Source organism: Schistocerca nitens, chromosome 6 (assembly GCF_023898315.1).
Source record: "Schistocerca nitens isolate TAMUIC-IGC-003100 chromosome 6, iqSchNite1.1, whole genome shotgun sequence".
Classification (NCBI taxonomy): Eukaryota; Metazoa; Arthropoda; class Insecta; order Orthoptera; family Acrididae; genus Schistocerca; species Schistocerca nitens.
The window spans coordinates 37,491,919-37,513,625 of record NC_064619.1 but is presented as its reverse complement, the minus strand read 5'-3'; the positions used below and the strand labels follow the sequence as shown (position 1 = coordinate 37,513,625).

The 21,707-nt window shown below is 40.9% G+C and overlaps 1 protein-coding gene across 3 annotated transcripts in view; it reads right to left on the bottom strand.

The window, feature by feature from the left end:
* The window catches only part of LOC126262486 (voltage-dependent calcium channel subunit alpha-2/delta-3), an 823,568-nt gene that overhangs the window by 221,426 nt on the left and 580,435 nt on the right, over positions 1 to 21,707 (bottom strand). For all 3 annotated transcript variants that reach the window (XM_049959148.1, XM_049959149.1, XM_049959150.1), the window contains one exon: positions 11,300 to 11,393. In XM_049959148.1, coding sequence (XP_049815105.1) covers positions 11,300 to 11,393 — 94 coding nt within the window. The remainder of the gene's footprint in view (positions 1 to 11,299; positions 11,394 to 21,707) is intronic.

The window sequence follows — 21,707 nt, the reverse complement described above, 5'->3', positions numbered from 1 at the left end:
ACAGTTGAAACTAGCCAATAGTTTGAAATTAAACCCTTTGTTTCAAATATATTGACTGTCTCAGAAGAAAAGATTAATAAAAGAAAATTTCTTCAGCAAACCAATAAAAATAACTTCATTGTTCAGCATGGCAATTAATGCTTGATTGTCAGAAAGGTGGAAATAAAATAAAATCTGAAACTAATAATGTATTTTAGCCTTCCGTAATTATGTGAATGTATTTTAATTCACATGATAGCTCCCAGCCAAAGAAGTCAATTTTGTTTTCATTTGACGTGAGTGCAGTAGACAAAGAGGAAACAGCAAAATCACTAAATATAAACACGGGTCACGTGGAGACTACCTGCTTCCCTATTATAACTCAGACTACTCTGAGCATCAGACCCGTATCTACGATATTTCCGAAACGGGCCAATAGTAGATAGTGGTGTCCCTCGAGCATTTGAGGTAGGACGTCAAAAATTTTAAAAAAATCGAATTTTCAAAAATATGTTCATTTTGCAGCGCACATCTTTCTGAAGAGTCTGATACACAAAACATACGTGTCCGAGGAATTGTAAGAGATGTTATTTGATCTTAAGTGTGCCAAAATGCAACGCGACACCTCTTCACACAGCATTCTTCTATCGCACGTCACTGTATTTCGTTCTGTGGAATTGAAACGTGTATATTTTGTACTGGAAGCCATCAAACTATATTCAGGACAGTGGAAATTAAAATGTCCTATGGTGCCTCTCCTGCTTCCAGTTGGACGGTTTGACATCCTGCCATCTTTTCTTTTTTTTTTTTAAACTCTTCAGAAAATTTGTACTCTTTATTCCCTATTAGCTAACAACTTGCTGCTTTGTGTGACATAAAATTAAGTATAGGATACATAAAACCAGTAAAGAGAAGAGACAAGCAAGACAGTACACATTTCTTCCATCCTTAGCTCATAGAATTTTTTTTCTCTCTAATCTTGCTACAGCTTTACATGGCGTGCTTTCCTTTCTGCAAAAGGATACGTTACCTCATCAAAGTTCGTTAAACGTTTTGCTACATGAAAAATCGAAATGTCACTGTCTACTACTGAAAAAGCTGTAATTACAAATAGGCCCAAGACTGGTGTGGTTTCTCAGCCTGATTACCTGTGTTTTGTCACTGTCTGCGAGATAAAACAAATTAGGCCTTTATAATATTGCGGGAATTGTAACACACGCCAAATAAACGAGACTGTTTTGGCAGAAATGGTCATTTTTATAACACGGCAGAATATAACTCACAAAGTACCAATATCAAATGGCTATTAGGCCTACTAGAAGCAAAAAGCTTTACTTTAGGAAATAGTTTTAAACTTCATTCATACGCTCCAGTTTCTCAAGCACGAGATCGAAAAGTAGTAGTGCGAAATTTTTATATAAATTTGGAATCATCATATTCTTCCACAATTTAAGTGATGTCACCATTTCTTCTCCTTCCTCATTCTAAGAAACAATGTTGTCATCACTAATACTGTATCTATTGGTGCCAGTGTCAAAGCTTATTCACCGGTTAACTTGACTAACTCTGCCAGAATCACCAGTTTAGTTATCCTGCGATTATTCTCGGGTTAGGCATTATTACGTGTTCATCGTGTTCGTACAACGCATTTTCCGCACTACTTCCAGAACAGACCTCAAAGTGGCTGCTAGCCGGAGACTACAACTGGCCCTTGCTAGTATATCGATCTGGCCAAAATTTTTCTGTCAAAATTTCATTTTCTTGGGCACATCGAGAAGATAATACGTAATCTTTCTTACCTGTTATTCCTGTTAGTCGTTTATTCGCACTCTGGTAGTCTGAATCTATGGATTTTGCTGGTAATCATAACAACGCTCATCATTTGCAAACCCAATCAACCACATAATCAGACAGTGGTTGGGTTTCTTTTGTTCGGCTGTACTCTGCTCAGCTTGTATAGTCCCTTTTGTCTGCAGGAAAGTTTATTTCTAGCTGTGACGAGAATTCCACTGACAGAGACACCATTTACACTATGCACGCATTCACAAATCAACTTATGATTCACTCAGAAATCAACTTAGAATGTGTTCACCAATGTTAAAAAAAACCGACAGGGACACGTTTCAAAGTCATATGAATAATTGATGGACCAACGTGCACTGGACGCTAGGCACTTTCTGAAACAAGGTTTTTTCCTCAAGAATATGAATCCCCCCCCACACACACACTCCTAGATCCAGGACTGCTGCGTAATCTGGCAGCTTGGGCGCGCCAGGAGGCAATTTGTTGTTACGAAGCATTGCATAGACTTCCTAAAGCCTTTGACACATTTTGCTGTTGGCAGACACTTGTATGAGCACTGTGTTGCTGTATATGGCGCATTTCCTTTGCAATTTAAGTTCTATTTCGGTTTTTTCTGTCGTTCATGTTTTATTGCTGCGGTATTATTCTGCAGTAGCAGGATACAGTAATATCCTTTGTTAGAGTATTGGTTATTACCAGTCAAAATTACAAACATTTAACTGAGAACAAAGACAATGAAAAATTTCCGGAATTCAAAAAAATTCCCGGGTTTTTCCCGGTTTTCTCCCGGATGAAAAAATTCCCGGGTTTTTCCCAGATCTCCCGGGTCGTAGACACCCTGCATATGGATCCTTCCCAAAAACACCAACTTTTTCTTAACTGTGCAGGTGAGAGCTTCCCCTGCAAAACATCCTACATTCCCATAACCCTCCTGGCCTCAACCTTCATTAGTTACTGAACTCACCCATCCAGCCCAGTCCCTGCTCCCATTCCACCATCGCACCCAGTCTTTTTAGTTCTCTTATTTTCTGCTACCTCCCCCCTCCCCTCTCCACTGCCCAGCATCTAACCTGCAGCACTTCACTGTAAGCCAGCCCTATCCTACTATCCCTCCCCCTCTCTGCCCCAGCCTCCTCCTTACTCTCACCCAGTCACCTCTCTCACATGCACTGGTGCTGCTGCTGGCAGTGTGGTTTCAGTTGCCCGCGACTGTAGTTGTGTGTATGAGTTGCATTTGCATCAGTGTGTGTGTGTGTGTGTGTGTGTGTGTGTGTGTGTGTGTGTGTGTGTATCATCGATTGTGGATGAAGGCATTACTGGCCGAAAGCTTTATTTGTGACAGTCTTTTTGTTGTGCCTGACTCAGCGTCTTCGCTATTTGGTGAGCAATAACTTTCCTTTTTCCCCCCATGAACCATGGACCTTGCCGTTGGTGGGGAGGCTTGCGTGCCTCAGCGATACAGATAGCCGTACTGTAGGTACAACCACAACGGAGGGGTATCTGTTGAGAGGCCAGACAAACATGTGGTTCCTGAAGAGGGGCAGCAGCCTTTTCAGTAGTTGCAAGGGCAACAGTCTGGATGATTGACTGATCTGGCCTTGTAACAATAACCAAAACGGCCTTGCTGTGCTGGTACTGCGAACGGCTGAAAGCAAGGGGAAACTACGGCCGTAATTTTTCCCGAGGGCATGCAGCTTTACTGTATGATTAAATGATGATGGCGTCCTCTTGGGTAAAATATTCCGGAGGTAAAATAGTCCCCCATTCGGATCTCCGGGCGGGGACTACTCAAGAGGATGTCGTTATCAGGAGAAAGAAAACTGGCGTTCTACGGATCGGAGCGTGGAATGTCAGGTCCCTTAATCAGGCAGGTAGGTTAGAAAATTTGAAAAGGGAAATGGATAGGTTAAAGTTAGATATAGTGGGAATTAGTGAAGTTCGGTGGAAGGAGGAACAAGACTTCTGGTCAGGTGACTACAGGGTTATAAACACAAAGTCAAATAGGGGTAATGCAGGAGTAGGTTTAATAATGAATAGGAAAATAGGAACGCGGGTAAGCTACTACAAACACACTTAGTGAACGCATTATTGTGGCCAAGATAGATACGAAGCCCACACCTACTACAGTAGTACAAGTTTATATGCCAAGTAGCTCTGCAGATGACGAAGAAATTGAAGAAATGTATGATGAAATAAAAGAAATTATTCAGATAGTGAAGGGAGACGAAAATTTAATAGTGATGGGTGACTGGAATTCGAGTGTAGGGAAAGGGAGAGAAGGAAACGTAGTAGGTGAATATGGATTGGGGCTAAGAAATGAAAGAGGAAGCCGCCTGGTAGAATTTTGCACAGAGCACAACTTAATCATAGCTAATACTTGGTTTAAGAATCATGATAGAAGGTTGTATACATGGAAGAACCCTGGAGATACTAAAAGGTATCAGATAGATTATATAATGGTAAGACAGAGATTTAGGAACCCGGTTTTAAATTGTAAGACATTTCCAGGGGCAGATGTGGGGACTCTGACCACAATCTATTGGTTATAACTGCAAAAAGGTGGGAATTTAAGGAGATGGGACCTGGATAAACTGACTAAACCAGAGGTTGTACTGAGTTTCAGGGAGAGCATAAGGGAACAATTGACAGGAATGGGGGAAAGAAATACAGTAGAAGAAGAATGGGTAGCTCTGAGGGATGAAGTAGTGAAGGCAGCAGATGATCAAGTAGGTAAAAAGACGAGGCCTAGTAGAAATCCTTGGGTAACAGAAGAAATATTGAATTTAATTGATGAAAGGAGAAAATATATAAATGCAGTAAATGAAGCAGGCAAAAAGGAATACAAACGTCTCAAAAATGAGATCGACAGGAAGTGCAAAATGGCTAAGCAGGGATGGCTAGAGGACAAATGCAAGGATGTAGAGGCTTATCTCACTAGGGGTAAGATAGATACTGCCTACAGGAAAATTAAAGAGACCTTTGGAGATAAGAGAACCACTTGTATGAACATCAAGAGCTCAGATGGAAACCCAGTTCTAAGCAAAGAAGGGAAAGCAGAAAGGTGGAAGGAGTATATAGAGGGCCTATACAAGGGCGATGTACTTGAGGACAATATTATGGAAATGGAAGAGGATGTAGATGAAGATGAAATGGGAGATACGATACTGCGTGAAGAATTTGACAGAGCACTGAAAGACCTGAGTCGAAACAAGGCCCCCGGAGTAGACAACATTCCATTGGAACTACTGACGGCTTTGGGAGAGCCAGCCCTGACGAAACTCTACCATCTGGTAAGCAAGATGTATGAAACAGGCGAAATACCCTCAGACTTCAAGAAGAATATAATAATTCCAATTCCAAAGAAAGCAGGTGTTGACAGATGTGAGAATTACCGGACAATCAGTTTAATAAGCCACAGCTGCAAAATACTAACACGAATTCTTTACAGACGAATGGAAAAACTAGTAGAAGCCGACCTCGGGGAAGATCAGTTTGGATTCCGTAGAAATACTGGAACACGTGAGGCAATACTGACCTTATGACTTATCTTAGAAGAAAGATTAAGGAAAGGCAAACCTACGTTTCTAGCATTTGTAGACTTAGAGAAAGCTTTTGACAATGTTGACTGGAATACTCTCTTTCAAATTCTAAAGGTGGCAGGGGTAAAATACAGGGAGCGAAAGGCTATTTACAATTTGTACAGAAACCAGATGGCAGTTGTAAGAGTCAAGGGACATGAAAGGGAAGAAGTGGTTGAGAAGGGAGTGAGACAGGGTTGTAGTCTCTCCCCAATGTTATTCAATCTGTATATTGAGCAAGCAGTGAAGGAAACAAAAGAAAAATTCGGAGTAGGTATTAAAATCCATGGAGAAGAAATAAAAACTTTGAGGTTCGCCGATGACATTGTAATTCTGTCAGAGACAGCAAAGGACTTGGAAGAGCAGTTGAACGGAATGGACAGTGTCTTGAAAGGAGGGTATAAGATGAACATCAACAAAAGGAAAACGAGGATAATGGAATGTAGTCGAATTAAGTCGGGTGATGTTGAAGGTATTAGATTAGGAAATGAGACACTTAAAGTAGTAAAGGAGTTTTGCTATTTGGGGAGCAAAATAACTGATGATGGTCGAAGTAGAGAGGATATAAAATGTAGACTGGCAATGGCAAGGAAAGCGTTTCTGAAGAAGAGAAATTTGTTAACATCGAGTATAGATTTAAGTGTCAGGAAGTCTTTTCTGAAAGTATTTGTATGGAGTGTAGCCATGTATGGAAGTGAAACATGGACGATAAATAGTTTGGACAAGAAGAGAATAGAAGCTTTCGAAATGTGGTGCTACAGAAGGATGCTGAAGATTAGATGGGTAGATCACATAACTAATGAGGAGGTACTGAATAGGATTGGGGAGAAGAGGAGTTTGTGGCACAACTTGACCAGAAGAAGGGATCGGTTGGTAGGACATGTTCTGAGACATCAAGGGATCACCAATTTAGTATTGGAGGGCAGCGTGGAGGGTAAAAATCGTAGGGGGAGACCAAGAGATGCATACACTAAGCAGATTCAGAAGGATGTAGGTTGCAGTAGGTACTGGGAGATGAAGAAGTTTGCACAGGATAGAGTAGCATGGAGAGCTGCATCAAACCAGTCTCAGGACTGAAGACCACAACAACAACAACAACAACTTTCCTTTTCATAATATTGTTCCATTGCATCCTGGATTTTCCATTGTTTGATTTATCTTGAAATACACTTATTTTACATCTTGGTGAGGAGCAAATAAAGAGTAAAGCATGTCATGCTCCATCATGTAACGCAACAGCACACAAAAACAGAAATGAGGTTTATATGGATTGCTGAGTAATGCTTCTATAAGTTTGCTGTTTCCAGAATGAGATGAGCTATTGGTGGAATTGAAGCTGTGAGGATGGGTCGTGAGTCATGCTTGGGTAGCTCAGTTGGTAGAGCACTTGCCCGCGAAAGGCAAAGGTCCCGAGTTCGAGTCTTGGTCTGGTACACAGTTTGAATCTGGCAGGAAGTTTCAAGTTTGCTGTTATTTTATTACAGAATATAATCATTTGCATATAAATTTAGATACAATGTTGCAGGTAACATAAATAAGAAGGCCTTAAGTCATATTATACCTTTCATTTACAGCCAAAGGTGCAAGTGACAAAGACAATCTTTATCTGCACAAAATGACTGATACGAGTCCTAGAATAGTTACATTTTACATGAATGTAGACTAATGAATATCTCACAGTGATGTGTGCTAATTTTATACATTAGTGAATTTTTGCTTTATAGTAATTAATTCCATAAGATGTGTTATGAATACAAAATTCCCATTCAGTTCTGTAAGAAATTTGTCAGAAAGCATTGCTTTGATTTCTACTCAAATGCCTGGTAGCTTGTAATGCCTTAATAACACACTCAGTTTACTTTTGTTAGACCTGTTTTGCAAATGAAAATAATTATTTCCTTTTATTCCAAAAAAAGGTTTCACCTGTAACGTGAAAATCAACTGACTGAAAACAGCAACCATTTTTTTATAGTTCATGTTTTGTAAATTTTTAAACCTTCTGAGAATGACAATACATGCTCTAGAATGAAGATTTAAAACTAAACAAATTGACAGCAATATAGATATCTTCTGTGCTCAATTATTGTAAACATGAAATGTGGAGGCGGTTACTTTCAACTCAGTCTCTTCCCTACTCCTTTCCATTCTCCTAGCACATGAGCAACAAAATTGTCAACTTCTGATTATCACAGAAATGCTGAACAGTATTTACAGTCACATTATACTTGAATTAAAATAATTTTGTGATTGTTGTCGCAGTGCATTGAGTAGTATGGGTCACCCACCACCGGCTGTTACTTGGGCTTCCAAGGCTCACTTGTTGTATATTTTGTACGTACGACTACAGGCATTGCAGTAGATTGGCATATATTACATTTAGCACAAGGATTGCAGAAACAAAGTATCTGCAAAAGGAAAGCCATGTATTAGCTAGGACCAGGTGACGGTAGATATGTGAAAGACAGGCTGAAGGAATGTCAAAATACAAATTTTTTGTCACATGCTACTCTCTGTAATAAACGAAATGAAGCAGCCCATTCAATATGATTACAAAGAAAACTATTTGGTTACAAAAAATGGATTCTTTTTCATCTGGTAATCTCACTTTGCAGCTTGATAATGAACTGGCTGACTTTTTGTCATTGATTATAATTACACGAAGCTTCCAAATTAAGAAACCTACAACAGGTATTTTACAATGAAAAGAATTGTTACTATGTGCCTTACATTTGGTGTTCTTTATGTCATACTCTGTTGTATACAAAAAATGGCCAAATTATCAAAATGGTTTTTAAATTTGAAGGAGAGTTGAATCGCTCTGCAATCTGGATTAAACAGATGTTATACAATACAAGAATGCCACGCTGTGCCTCAAGCTTTCCTAGAATGCCACACAAACTCTATCGGCATCTCTCACATTTCTCTTTCCCGCATGGCCAAAATCAAGTATTGGAACTGCATTGCATTTACAGTCTTTTTTTAAACTGTCCTTTGGAGGCAGGCTATCCCATTTCACTAGGTATTTGTCTGTACCCCAGTTATTTCATCTTATTGTCTATGGTGTAAAAGTTTTATATACAGGATGTTTATAATTAAAGATAAAAGTTCAAGTCGCTGTAGAAATAACAACACTGGACAGAATGATGTGAAATTGCAACGGAATATTATCGGAGAAGGGGTAAAATGTATGGCAAAAAAAGGGGGGGGGGGGAGTTAAAAAATGTAGCAATAGATGGCGTTGTAAGCATCATAATTTAATAGTAGTTGACTGCAAATCTGCAAATGACAAATGACTCATACAACAAAACCTAAGGTGTACGTCTGATGTTAGACAAACTGTACTACTCAGTGTGTATCGGTGTACAGATGTGATACTGTTAGTTAAGCAAGCCCATCCATCATGGCAAGGCCATATCACATCGAATGGGAAAAATCAGTTTTTATGTGTCCTGAGGCCAAAAACCACATAACAAGCATCACTCACATAGGTTTTTAATTGCCCTGATGCCAAAAACTGCATAAAAAGCATCAATCAAAATCAAATTTGATTATTAATTTCCATGTGACTGGCACAAAACATGTTCAATATGCTGTCCACCATTTTCTGCAACAAGTTGAAATGAAGAAACAGCATGTTCCACAACTGATTGAAGTGTTTCAGGGATCATGTTCAGAATGTGTTGCACAATGCATGTCTTCAATGCTACTAAGTTTGTAATCAGAAAACTGAACACAACATCTTACAGACAGCCCCACAGCCAGAAGTCATACGGATTAAGATCAGGTGATTGGGACAGCCAGGCTGTAGGAAAATGGTGGCTAATAATTCTAGCTTTTCCGAATTGGCGATCCAGCAGCTGCTTAACAGGATTTGCAATGTGCAGAGGTGCGCCATCTTGTATAAAAATGATCCCATCCACACTGTTGGAGAGCTGGAGTGACATGGTTGCGCAAAAGACTCTCATAGCACTTACCAATGATGGTACAGATAACAGGACCGGAAGCACCTGTTCCTTTGAAAAAATATGTCCCTATGATAAATGATGCTGTAAACCCACACCACACAGTGACCTTTTCAGGATCACGTGGTACTGGTTGACATGGGTGTGGATTTTCCGTTGCCCATATTCGACAATTTTGTGTATTGACATATCCTGCCAGACGACGTGGGATTTGTCTGTCCACAAAATCTTCCACAGCCAATCAGTGTCCACCTTCATGAGAGCAGTAAATTCTAAAGCAAAGGTCTCTCTTGCTGACAGATCAACAGGAAGCAACTCATGCATATGGGTAATTTTGAATGGATAGCAAAGAAGGATGTTTCATAGGATGTTACGCACCATGCTCATGGGTATGTCCAATGTTCGGGCAATTCTCTGTGCACTACACGTTTGCACACCACCACTCATCTCCTCCTGCGTTACTGTGGCCACGGCTTCCATTGACATCGAATCAATGTTTCCTCCCTCTACCAGGTCGCACACCAAAAGAACCCGTCTTTTCAAATTTCCAAATCATTTTCTCCAGATCCACGGCAGTCATTGGACCAATGCCTGTTTTCAAATCATTCAGTGTCCAGAACTACTGCAGAGCGACGTGTGAACTGTCGTCACTCTTGTAATACAGCTTTATAAGCAGAGCACAATTCTGCATTGAGAGAGTCATGGCGAACATTGCTGACACGAAAGAAGGAAAAGCCATGTACCTGGCATGTTTATACCAATTTCAATGGGCTGTGCGCATGACAGGCACTTTCATTTACTTATTGACACATACGGTGCCATGAACTGATCAATTTTCACACTATTTTTCTTCTTCTGCCATATGTTTTTACCCTTCTCTGATAATATTCCGTTGCAATTTGATGTCATTCTGACCAGTAATGTTATTTCTACAGCATTTTGAAAGTTTAACTTAAATTTAATCACCCCATGTATTACAACATCCAATAATGGTTACTCTTTATAATATGTTAACATAGTCAAAGTCTAAGTGTAATGGAGGAGTAAAGGAAACTCAATGTATAGTTGAATTGAAACACTGAGTGATGAACAGGCATATAAACAAGATTGAAATAGTTGTTGAGCTTTCAGATAATGTCCAAACAAACAGAGCTACAGTGTGCTGGAATTGCAGCCTGACTGGGTGTGTATATGTGTGTGTGTGTGTGTGTGTGTGTGTGTGTGTGTGTGTGTGTGTGTTTTACTTAGTGCTGAAGAAAAAAATTGTCTGAAAGCCCAGCAAACTTTTCTGTCTTCTTCTTTATGAGTCTTCCGATCACTAAATGCCTTAACTATATAGTGACTAATAATCTTTATTTCTATTGTTATGTGCTTTTCTACCCAGGGCTTTTGGGTATTATATTCTTCGTAAAACACAGTGGTGTGCATTAATTGATGCTGTAGCTTATGATCAAAATTTGCATTTTTTAAATTTATTCGACAGAGTGAAGGTTTTGATAACAATGAGTGAACAACTGCCCTATTTCTGCTACTTATCTTCATACATGTAACCATGATACCAAAATACACATCACAGCCATTGCTGCTGGTGCTGCTGCTTTCAGTACAATCTTTCCAACAATGACAAAGGCAATAGCCACAATTCAAAGTACAGACACTGTTGTTGCTCACAGAGGATGCTCAACAACTGAATGTATGAGCACGCAACACACGGTGCCATGGCTGGCAACAATGTCCCCTAACAGTGACGACTGACAATCACAAACTTATTTTAATCTAACTAGAGACAGCATGAAAACAGGCCATCAGATAATATAAAGTAGTGCTGTGTAAAATGTGCCAAGCTACTTGAAACTCAGTGCACATGGTGTTGATTGTGATGTAGAAAATGGAATTTTCATCTTTGAGTACAAGTCTTTATTGCTGGAGGATCAAAGATAACATGCTTTCAGTTCTGAACATTTTACTGTAACTTACCCTTTGTCATCCTTGTGCAAACTGCTCAGATTCTGCTGAAAAGATTCTGTTGCTATGGCATCAAAAACAAGAGCCTGGAATAAATCCCTGTCACCTGAAACACAGAATGTTAATGTACAGTAACCAATACACAAAAATATGATGATAGATATAGTGTTTTCTTAAAGAATATATCTACACATAATAGAATTATGAGATAAAATGGTATGAGACAGTTCCACATCTACATCTATATTCCACAAGCCACCTTATGGTGTGTGGTAGTGGCACATGGTAGATTGTGTGCCACCAGTGCTTACCCCTTTACAGTTCCATTTGCAAGTGGTTCAAGAAAGAACGATTGCTGGTAAACCTCTGTGTGGTTTCGAATCTTTCTAATTTTATTATTATGGTCTTTTTATGAGAAATATGTAAGAGGAAGCAATATATTGGTTGACTCTTCTAGGAATGTGTGCTCTCAGAATTTAAAGAGTAGATCATACCATGATGCAGAGTGCCTCTCTTGCAGCGTTTGCCACTGGTGTTGACTAAGCATCTCCATGACGCTTTCATGCTTACAAAATGAACCTTTAACAAAATGTGCTCCTCCTCTATGGATCTTCTCTATTTCCTCTATCAATCCTATTTGATGTAGATCTCTGACTGATGAGCAGTATTCAAGTATTAATTGAACCAAGTGTTTTGGAAGTTACTATAACAGATTACATTCCCTGAGGACTCTTCAAATGAATCTCAGTCCGGCAACTGCCTTACATGTGCTTAATTTCTTGTGATCATTCAACTTCATATCACTCTTTACACATACTCTTAGATATTTTATGGAAGTAACTGCTTAAAGTGAGTATTCTTGTCTATGTATTGACAATACATAACATTTGTTTATGTTGAGGGTCAATTGCAACTCACTGCAATAAGTGTTGATCTTTTGCAAGCCTTCGTGCATTTTGTACAATTTTCTAGCACTGCAGATTCATTGTAGACAATAGCATCATCCATGAAAAGCCTCATGGAATGGAAAAAGAAATGCAACAGCCTTGAGGAGTGTGTTCAGCGCCACTAGTGTACAACACTACCTTACTGAGGTGTTATAGTGTCAGTGACTCATTTATGATGGTAAAAGATGATCAGATGGCAGTCTGGAGGCCTGTCTGTGCACCCAAAGTATCCATTCCACAGGTGGTAAACTGTAACTGTGACGAGTTTAGAGGTAAACCGTGTGTGTAACATTCATTTAAGGGTACAAAGATGCCCTGCCAACAAGTATGTACTCCTGTTGAACAACATCCAAAAGCAGCATTCAGGGAAGAAATCTGTGCACATGTTACACCTGATGGGACCATCAAGGACAATTGGGAACTGTCTGCTTGCAGCAGGACTAAGATCACATGTGGCTCTGGCCAGGCTACTACTGACACCAGAACTCTTGACAAGTATGGCAAGTCTGGTGTTATGAAAGAGTTGACTGGAGAAAAAAATGGCTCTCTGTTTCCTTTAGTGATGAGAGTAGGTTCTGTCTGCATATGAGTGATGGACGTACATGTCTATGGCATGGACATGGTGAGCAGCCTATGGTAAAGTGTATTCGCACACTACACTTGTGGTCCATCCCACGCTTCTTGACATGGGGCAGGGGGAGGGGGGAGTGTCATCAGATACCACTCATGATCACATTTGGTGTGTCTGCAGGTTCCACTGTGTGTTGATTGAACTGTTTGGGCATACTTTACTGTGATGGGTGTTTCACTTGTTCTGAACTTTTGACCATATGCTCCTACTATGATGAACTACCAGTTACACCATGGCCCTTTTTTTTTTTTTTTTTTCGGCAGTGTGTAATGCGAAAAGTGATGTCCTACAGCACTACCTTAGGACACACCCAAAGTCACTTTTACATCTGAAGACTTCTCTCCCTTTAAAATGATATGCTGTGTCCTGTTTGCTAGAAACTCTTAAATCACATCACACATTTGGTCTGATATTCCATATATTCATATCCTGTTCATTAGGTGGCAGCAAGGAACTGCATGAAACACCTTCGAGAAGCCAAGGAACATTGTATCTACCTGGATGCCTTCATGTACTACTTTCTGGATCCCTTTGACAAACAGACAGGTGTGTCTCACACAATCATTGTGTTTGGGTACCATTTTGATTCCCACACAGTAGATTTTCAGTCTGCAGAAATGTCATTATAAATGAGCACAAAGCATGGTCTAAAATTCTATATCAAGCTGATGACAGAGATATAGGCTTATATTTTTCTGCATCTGTTCAAAGACCCGTCTTGAAAACGGGAATGATCTGTGCTTTTTTCCAATCATTAGAAATGCTTGACTACTCAGAGACCTACAGTTCATTGGTGCTAGAAGAGGGGCAACTTCTTTCACATATTCCGCATAGAACTGAATTGGTGTCCTGTCAGGTTCAGTGGCCTTTCCTCTATTGAGCAATTTCAGTAACTTTTTACCCCTTTGTCACTTATGTTGATATTTGTCATTTTGTCATTCATGTAACAATTTAAAAGAAGAAATATGTGGGATCTTCCTCTGTCAAACAAGTTTTGGAAAAAGATGTTTAGTATTTTGGCCTTTTCTGTGTCATCCTCTATTTCAATGCCATTATTGTCACTGAGTATCTAGACAGATGGCTTCAATCCATTTACTGACTCAATGCATGACTGAAACTTCTTAGGATTTTATGTCAAGTTTGTAGACAGAATTTGAATTCATTGAACGCTTCATGCATAGCCCTCCTTACACTAATTTGCAGTTTTTGTTAGTCTATGAGGCTTTGGTTATATTTAAAATTCTCCTTGATTTCATAGCAATTTTCTAATGAGGTTGTCAATCCACAGTGTGTCTTCTCCATCCCTCATAATTTTGTTCTGCACATATCTGTTCAAAGCGTATTGTATTATGCTCTTGCTCTTTGTCACTGAAGCTCAACATTTGCAGTGCTGAAGATGAAATTTTCATATAAGCTGAAGTCTGTCTCTTGTCGTTCATGCTAAACAAAAAGATCTTCCTACAGTTCATTGTATTCCCATTTACAGCTGCATTCAGTGATGCCTTACAATTCACCAATTCCCTGTTCACACCTATTCAAGTCAAAAAGTTAGGGTCTGTTCACCACCACCAGACCTAAAATATTATCTTCACAAGTTGGTTCTCTGACTAACTACAAGAGGTAATTTTTGGATAAAGCACTTATAACATTTTCACTCAGTTTGCTGTCCCTACTACCAATCCTAATCACTTACAGAATGAAATTTTCACTCTGCAGAGGAGCGTGTGCTGGTTTTCAAACTTCCTGGCAGATTAAAACTGTGTACCAGACAAACTCGAACTCGGGACCTTTGCCTCTCGCGAACAAGTTTTCTACCAACTCAGCTACCTAAGAACGAGTCACGACCCGTCCTCACAATTTTACTTCTGCCAGTACCTCGTCTCCTACCTTCCAAACTTCACAGAAGTTCTCCTGCAAACCTTGCAGGACTAGCACTACTGGAAGAAAGGTTATTGCGAAGACATGGCTCAGCCACAGCCTAGGGGATGTTTCCAGAATGAAATTTTCACTCTGCAGTGGAGTGCACGCTGGTTTTGAAATTTCCTGGCAGATTAAAACTGTGTGCCGGACCGAGACTCAAACTCGGGACCTCTGAAGTTTGGAAGGTAGGAGACGAGTTACTGGCGGAAGTAAAACTGTGAGGACAGGTCGTGAGTCACGCTTCGGTAGCTCAGTTGGTAGAGCACTTGCCCACGAAAGGCAAAGGTCCTGAGTTGGAGTCTCTCTTTGGGTTAGATCCAGTGTACTGTACATATGTGTGATCAACTCAACATTGTCCAGGATATCGTTACGCATGTCACAGAGGGGCAATGCTGTCAAGTTGTTGTTCCCCTGGCACTGCCTCATTGCATTCTCAAGTTGCTGAATGCATCTCACTGGGTATGACTTGGATGAAGGAGTTGGCACAACATCGTGTCCACTGGCCGATGATCTTTAGTAACATAAAATATTTGGTGCAGGTTCACATGGTTTCTGCACAGAACCAAGCCACACCCCTGTGCCAGTTCTCTCTTTGGCCAATCAAACAGCACTATTGGGGCAGGATATATGTCAATTTTTCAGGTCTATTTTTGGGCAGCTTGTGGTTTTTAATGGTCGATGTGTCATTGAATTTCCCCTAAGTACCCAAGCCATCCCCCATATCATCGACTGCCAGAGTTCATGAGTTATTGATTATTTTTCCAATTGAGGGAACCCCTAGGACCCTCATGTCCCAGATGAAGTATTCCATGTCTGCCTCTTTCCAAGATGATTAATTGCTGAGTTTTGTGACCTTGTACTGAGTGATGCCAGTCAATGTGTGCAGTCTGGTGAAACCTTTGCATGGGCACCAGAGGTGTGTCCTGGATTTCTCGCACCATGCGTTGCATGCCACGGACCACCTCGTCCCACCACATTTTCCTTCTAGGGCTGCCATTTCAACCTGGTCCTTAGGTCAGCTGCTGGGGTGGCTGTTGTATATCATTGTGGACCACATAGTTCAGCAGTGGTTTGTGGTGCATGTTGGTGGGGAGCAGCTACTTGCCACGCCTCTCAGTTGTGCACACGCTCATTGGAGCATCACTGCACCACCCTTCCAATCAGATGAGTGGCAGGGTTGATCATGACATTATTCCCGGAGTGGGCTCCAGCTTGTAGCAGCGTGCCTTACCATTGCCACCCCCTCCTTGCCCTCTGCTGTCCTCTAGTTGCCTACAGCCTCAGGCCCCAGTGCAGCTTGCATCTCCACCTGCCACGGTGGACCTCACGAATTTCGACCCCCTCTCTCCTCTTCCACCTGCTCTCCCACTTTGTCGCTGTGGGTCGCCTTGCCTATACTGCCACCGGTGAACCTGCTGTTGGCATCAGCCTCCATGTCCATCCAAATTTCTGGTGGAGCCAGCAGTGTCTTTGTTGCCTCCTACAGTAGTTGGTCCACTGCTGGGTTCTCCGGCACCCTCTCCAATTCTGTGCCGGAGGTTGCAGCCCAAGCCTGGCCACTTTCGGTCATATGTGGCCTTTTCAATGGGAAGGGATTTAGTATCCCCAACAGCAGACATACTAATGGAGGCAGATAAGGTGGCATAGGTATAACAGTGGAGTAGTTCAGAAAACTGCCATGGAGGGTGCACACGTTGCATCATGTGGGCGGATCCCTGGAAGGAAAAATTTACTTGTGAGCAGCAGTAAGTGGAGCAGGCCAGTACTTAAGTGGAGTTAACCTGCCACATAGTTGTTAGCTGCTTGCAAAAGCCGTATGCCAAGCATCTTGCCTTGTATCTACATGGGTTTGGACACACTGCTTCCTGTAGTTCAGTTCACACAGGGAGTTTGTTCCACTCAAGGGGTCCTGTTCCACGGCTGTTACCGAGTCACTGCCAGCCTGTGAAGTACCCGAGCTGGGCATGCTGAGTAGCAGCATTGTCACACATTCTGCAGATACTAGAGATCATACACCACACAGCAGTACCCTGGCAGAGGATAGACTAGCATAGTGTAGGCAGTCTCTTTAGTAGACCTGTTACATCTCTTAACTGTTCTGTCAATAAAATGCTATCTTTGGTTTGCTTTCCCCGCATTTTCTGTGTGATGGTTCCAATTTCCAATTTAAGTTAATTGTACCTGTAATGCCTAGGTATTTAGGTAAATTGACTATTTTTAAATCTGTTTAAATACTGGGGGCAGGGGGGGGGGGGAGATTAGTACACCTAGAAAGATTATGTAAATTTTGATCCCGTGACAGCATATGCCGTCTGGGTGACAGTAGACATACCAGTAATGGTTTTGATGTCATCCATCTACAGATAGCGTAATAGTGTAGCTACCAGTGCACTATCTGGGTCTACCCTTTAGTAGAGGATGTTAGCAAGAAGGCCCAGAGTGGTGCAAAGTGTGAAGCAAGAAGGCAACCCTGCCACGAAGATGTACTCATGCTTCCTACAGCTAACTGAGCAATTTTGAAAGGGGTCAAATTATGGCTTTCCAGGTGGTGGGGTGGTCCATTTGGAGAACTGCCACACAAGTTGGATATGCTGCTTCAGTTCACAATGATGCTACTGTCAGTGGTCATGTGAACATTCTCACACTCTTAGATGAAGTTCCAGATGTCCCTGCAGCACAGACAGCTGCCAGGATTATCTTACTGTAAGGGCAGCAGTGATAGATCCTACAGCTATCACCAACAGACAAGTGGGCTTGTCAGCCCAGGCATGTTTACATGAACTGTTGTGAACTGGTTATTAGCAGTGGGACTATGGACATGCACATCTAGCTCATCTTTCACTCATGCCACAGCATTGACATGCATGGCTTGATCAGTCCAAACAGAGGACCACTTGGAAGATGGAATGGAATACTACGGTTTTCAGCAATGAAAGCAGATCCTGTCTGCAAGCAAGTGGTCATTGGTTGCATGTATGACATAGATTTGGTGATTGCTGTCTCATAGTGTGCATTCATCCAAGATATGATGGGTCCACCACAGGTCTTATGGTATGGGGTGCGATAAACTACAATTCTCGTTCACATTTGATGTTTTTGGGGGGGACACTAAGCTGCACTCAGCACGTGAAGAATGTTATCAGAATTTCTTTTTTTTTTTGCCGTCCTTGTGACAGGAATGTGATGTGTCATTCCAAAATGATAATGCTGGCCCAAGCACTGCTCACAAAACTCAATTTGCTCTGTAAGATGTGCAGCAACTTCCCAGGGCGCCCTGATCATCTCTGGACTTGTCTTGAATCAAGCACAGGCAGGATAAGATGGGACAAGAAGTGACTTGTGCAACTCGTCAACCAACAACTCTTAAAGAACTACGTAAACAGGTCAGGCAGATGTGATATAACACACCCCAGGACAGTATTCACCATTTATACAATCGACTGTGTGTCTCAGTCAGTGCCTGCATTGCCCCGTAACAGCTAGACCATTTACTAATATCGATGTTTCAGCAAGGGTAGGTACCTGGTACCTCATAACACTTGTGCTATTGATCTACAATGCAATCATTTCATGTACTTCATATGCACTGTTGGCACAATACATCTTGAGTGATTTATGATAAATCTCACTTATTTTTCCATCTCAGTCGCATATTTTTAATTATATTACATGTTTTGATCACTCTGGATCATCTTCAGATCCAAACAGTTGTGTCAGCAATCTGTCTTGTCTGCTCAGAACCATGTATCAGAGTACAGCACTCTGATATGCGATTCTGAGTAGACAAGACTGGTTGCTGACGACTACTGAGATGGGGGAATAAATGAGAAGTACCATAAATATAGCTAAACAGTTGCTGAATCTCTCAAGACTATTATGCCAACTACAGTAAATCATGAGTGAACTGGAAATCTCTAAAAGGATGTACTAATTCTTCTTTCTGGCAACGTATCATTAACTGAAATGAAACATATTTTTCTTTTATGTATTCTTGTGGAGGACCTCACACTTTTTATCATTCAGGGCCAATCATCACTTTTTGCACCATGTAGATATCTTGTCTAAATAATTTTGTAATTCATACTGATCTTCTGATGACTTTAGTATATAGTAACCAACAGCATCACCTGCATGCATAACACTACTAAATGTGAATGCATGGTATTGCAGCAATATATTCAATGAGGTGACAAAAGTCATGGGATACCTCCTAATATCATGTTGGACCTCGTTCTGCTAAGTGTAGTGCAGCAACTCCATGTGGCATGGACTCAATAAGTTGCTGCAAGTTCCCTGAAGTACTACACTATGCTGCCTCTATAGCTGTCCACAATTGTCAAAAGTGTTGCTGCTGCAGGATTTTGTGCACAAACTGATCTCTCAATTATGTCCCATAAATGTTTTATGGAATTCGTGTCAGGTAATGTGGGTGATCAAACCATTCACTCAAATTGTCCTGAATGTTTTCCAAGCTGATTGCAAACAATTGTAGCCCAGTGACACAGCACATTGTCATACATAAAAATTCCATCACTGTTTGGGAACATGAAGTCCATGAATGGCTGCAAATGTTCTCCAAGTAGTCAAACATCCTGAAGACCCAGTCAGTTCCATATAAACACAGTTCACACCAGTATGGAGCCACTATCAGTTTGCATAGTGCCTTGTTGACAACTTGGAGGCACGGCTTCATGAGATCTGGACCACTCTTCAACCCTACCATTATCTCTTACCAACTGAAATTGGGTCTCATATGACCACAACACAGTTTTACAGTTACCTAGAGTGCAACTGATACAGTCACAAGCACAGAAGAGGTGTTGCATGCGATGTCGCACTGCTAGCAAAGGCACTCGTGTCTGTCACCTGCTGCCGTAGCCCTTTAATGCCAAATTTTGCTGCACTGTAGTAACAGATACATTTGCCATACACTGCACATCGATTTCTGTGGTTATTTCCTACTGTTTAGCTTGTCCTTTAGAACTGACAACTCTGTGCAAATGCTGCTGCTCTCGGTTGTTAAGTGAAGGCTGTTGGCTGCTGGGTTGTCTGTGGCAAGAGGTAATACCTGATATGTCGTATTCTCATATACTCTAGACACTGCAGATCTCAAAATACTAAATTCCTTAATGATTTCCAAAATGCAATGTCCCATGTGCCTAGCTTCAACTACCATTCTACATTCAAAGTCTTTTAACTATCGCCATGCAGCCATAATTATGTCAGGAACCTTTTCACATGAATCACCTGAGTACAAAATGATAGCTCTGCCAATGCACTGCCCTTTTATTCTTTGTGTAAGCAATAAAACCACCATCTGTATATATACATATCACTATTCCAAGTTTTTTGTCACTTCAGACTGCTGATAAAATTCTCTCAGGCTTCCATCTCTGTCAAGTGATTTAATATCCACAAGCTTTCGGCTGAGTACTCCTCAGTCACTGTTGAATGGTGTCTGTTACCACTTGACAACAGTCGACTGAAAGCTTGTGGATTTTAAAACAATCTGTTGTGGCTGGAAGCTCAATAAATTTTTTTCATTACCAAATGCATTCCCTGAAAATTACCTGGAACAGATTATTTGGAAGCCCAGTCACAACAGAAATATACTGGCTCTAATAACAACAATTTCAACATGGCAATGACTCAACAAGTTGTTGGAAGTCCCCAGCAGAAATATTGAGCCATGCTGCCTCTATAGCCCTCCATAGTTATGAAAGTTTTGCTGGTGCAGGATTCTGTGCATGAAGTGACCTCTCACTTATAATTCCACCAATGTTTGGGAACATGACATCCATGAATGGCTGCAAATGGTCTCCAACTACCTGAACATCACCATCCCCAGTTAATGATCAGTTCAGTTGGACCAGAGGATTGAGTCCATCCCATATAAACACAGTCCACACCTTTATGGAACCACCACAAGCTTGCACAGTGCCTTGCAGACAATTTGGCTCCATGACCTCTCTGATTATTTCACACAGTGTTGCTTATCTCTTGGTACTGACAGCTCTATGCAAACAAAGCTGTTCTCAGTCATTAAATGAAGGCTGTAGGCCACCACATTGTCTGTAGTGACAGGTAATGCCTGAAATTTGGTATTCTCAGCAGACTCTTGACACTATGGATCTCGGAATACTGAATTCCCAAACGATTTACAAAATTGAATGCTTCACCTGCCATCGCACACTCAAAGTCTGTTAATTCCCATCGTGTGGCCATAATCACTTTTCACACCTTTTCACATGACTCACCTGAGTAGACATGACAGCTGTGCCAATGCGTTGCACTTTTATATCTTGTGTATGAGATACTACTTACATGTGCATATCACTATCCAATGACTTTTGTCACCTCAGTGTATATCAAATATGTAATTTGACCACTTAAAGTTACTCAGTTGTGACGGAATATATATTAAAACATCCAGTTCCGATAAAGTCTCTTTTATTTCATTTTATTGGTATCTGCTGAACATACCATACAGCCATTAGTAGCACATCTGATGGCTACAACAAGTTTATGTTAGCTCATGAAGTGTAGCAGACAGTTTTTACATGTGTCAGGAATGGCAGCATCTGCCTACCATTTAAAGCTCAACTCATGCTGCATCCATGAATGCTCATTTCATGTGTAAATGAATGCCTGACTGTTTAAATAGTATGCAAACTGAGATTACTCCTGAACATAACCAATGCAAGAGATTTCTGTAATAAAATTTCAGTTGAAATAAGAGTTCAGAAATGTAAAATCCTTTAAGTGCAGGGCCTTCAATTCTTATATTAGTAACCCTGGTGGAAGCTGGGTCATCACCCGACATCCTCAGGAAATATTATAGTACGAGGTTTGTCCGGAAAATATGTATAAAAGTTGAATAATGTCTTTATGTTACAAGTTGCAGTCACCGCCAGGTGGGACT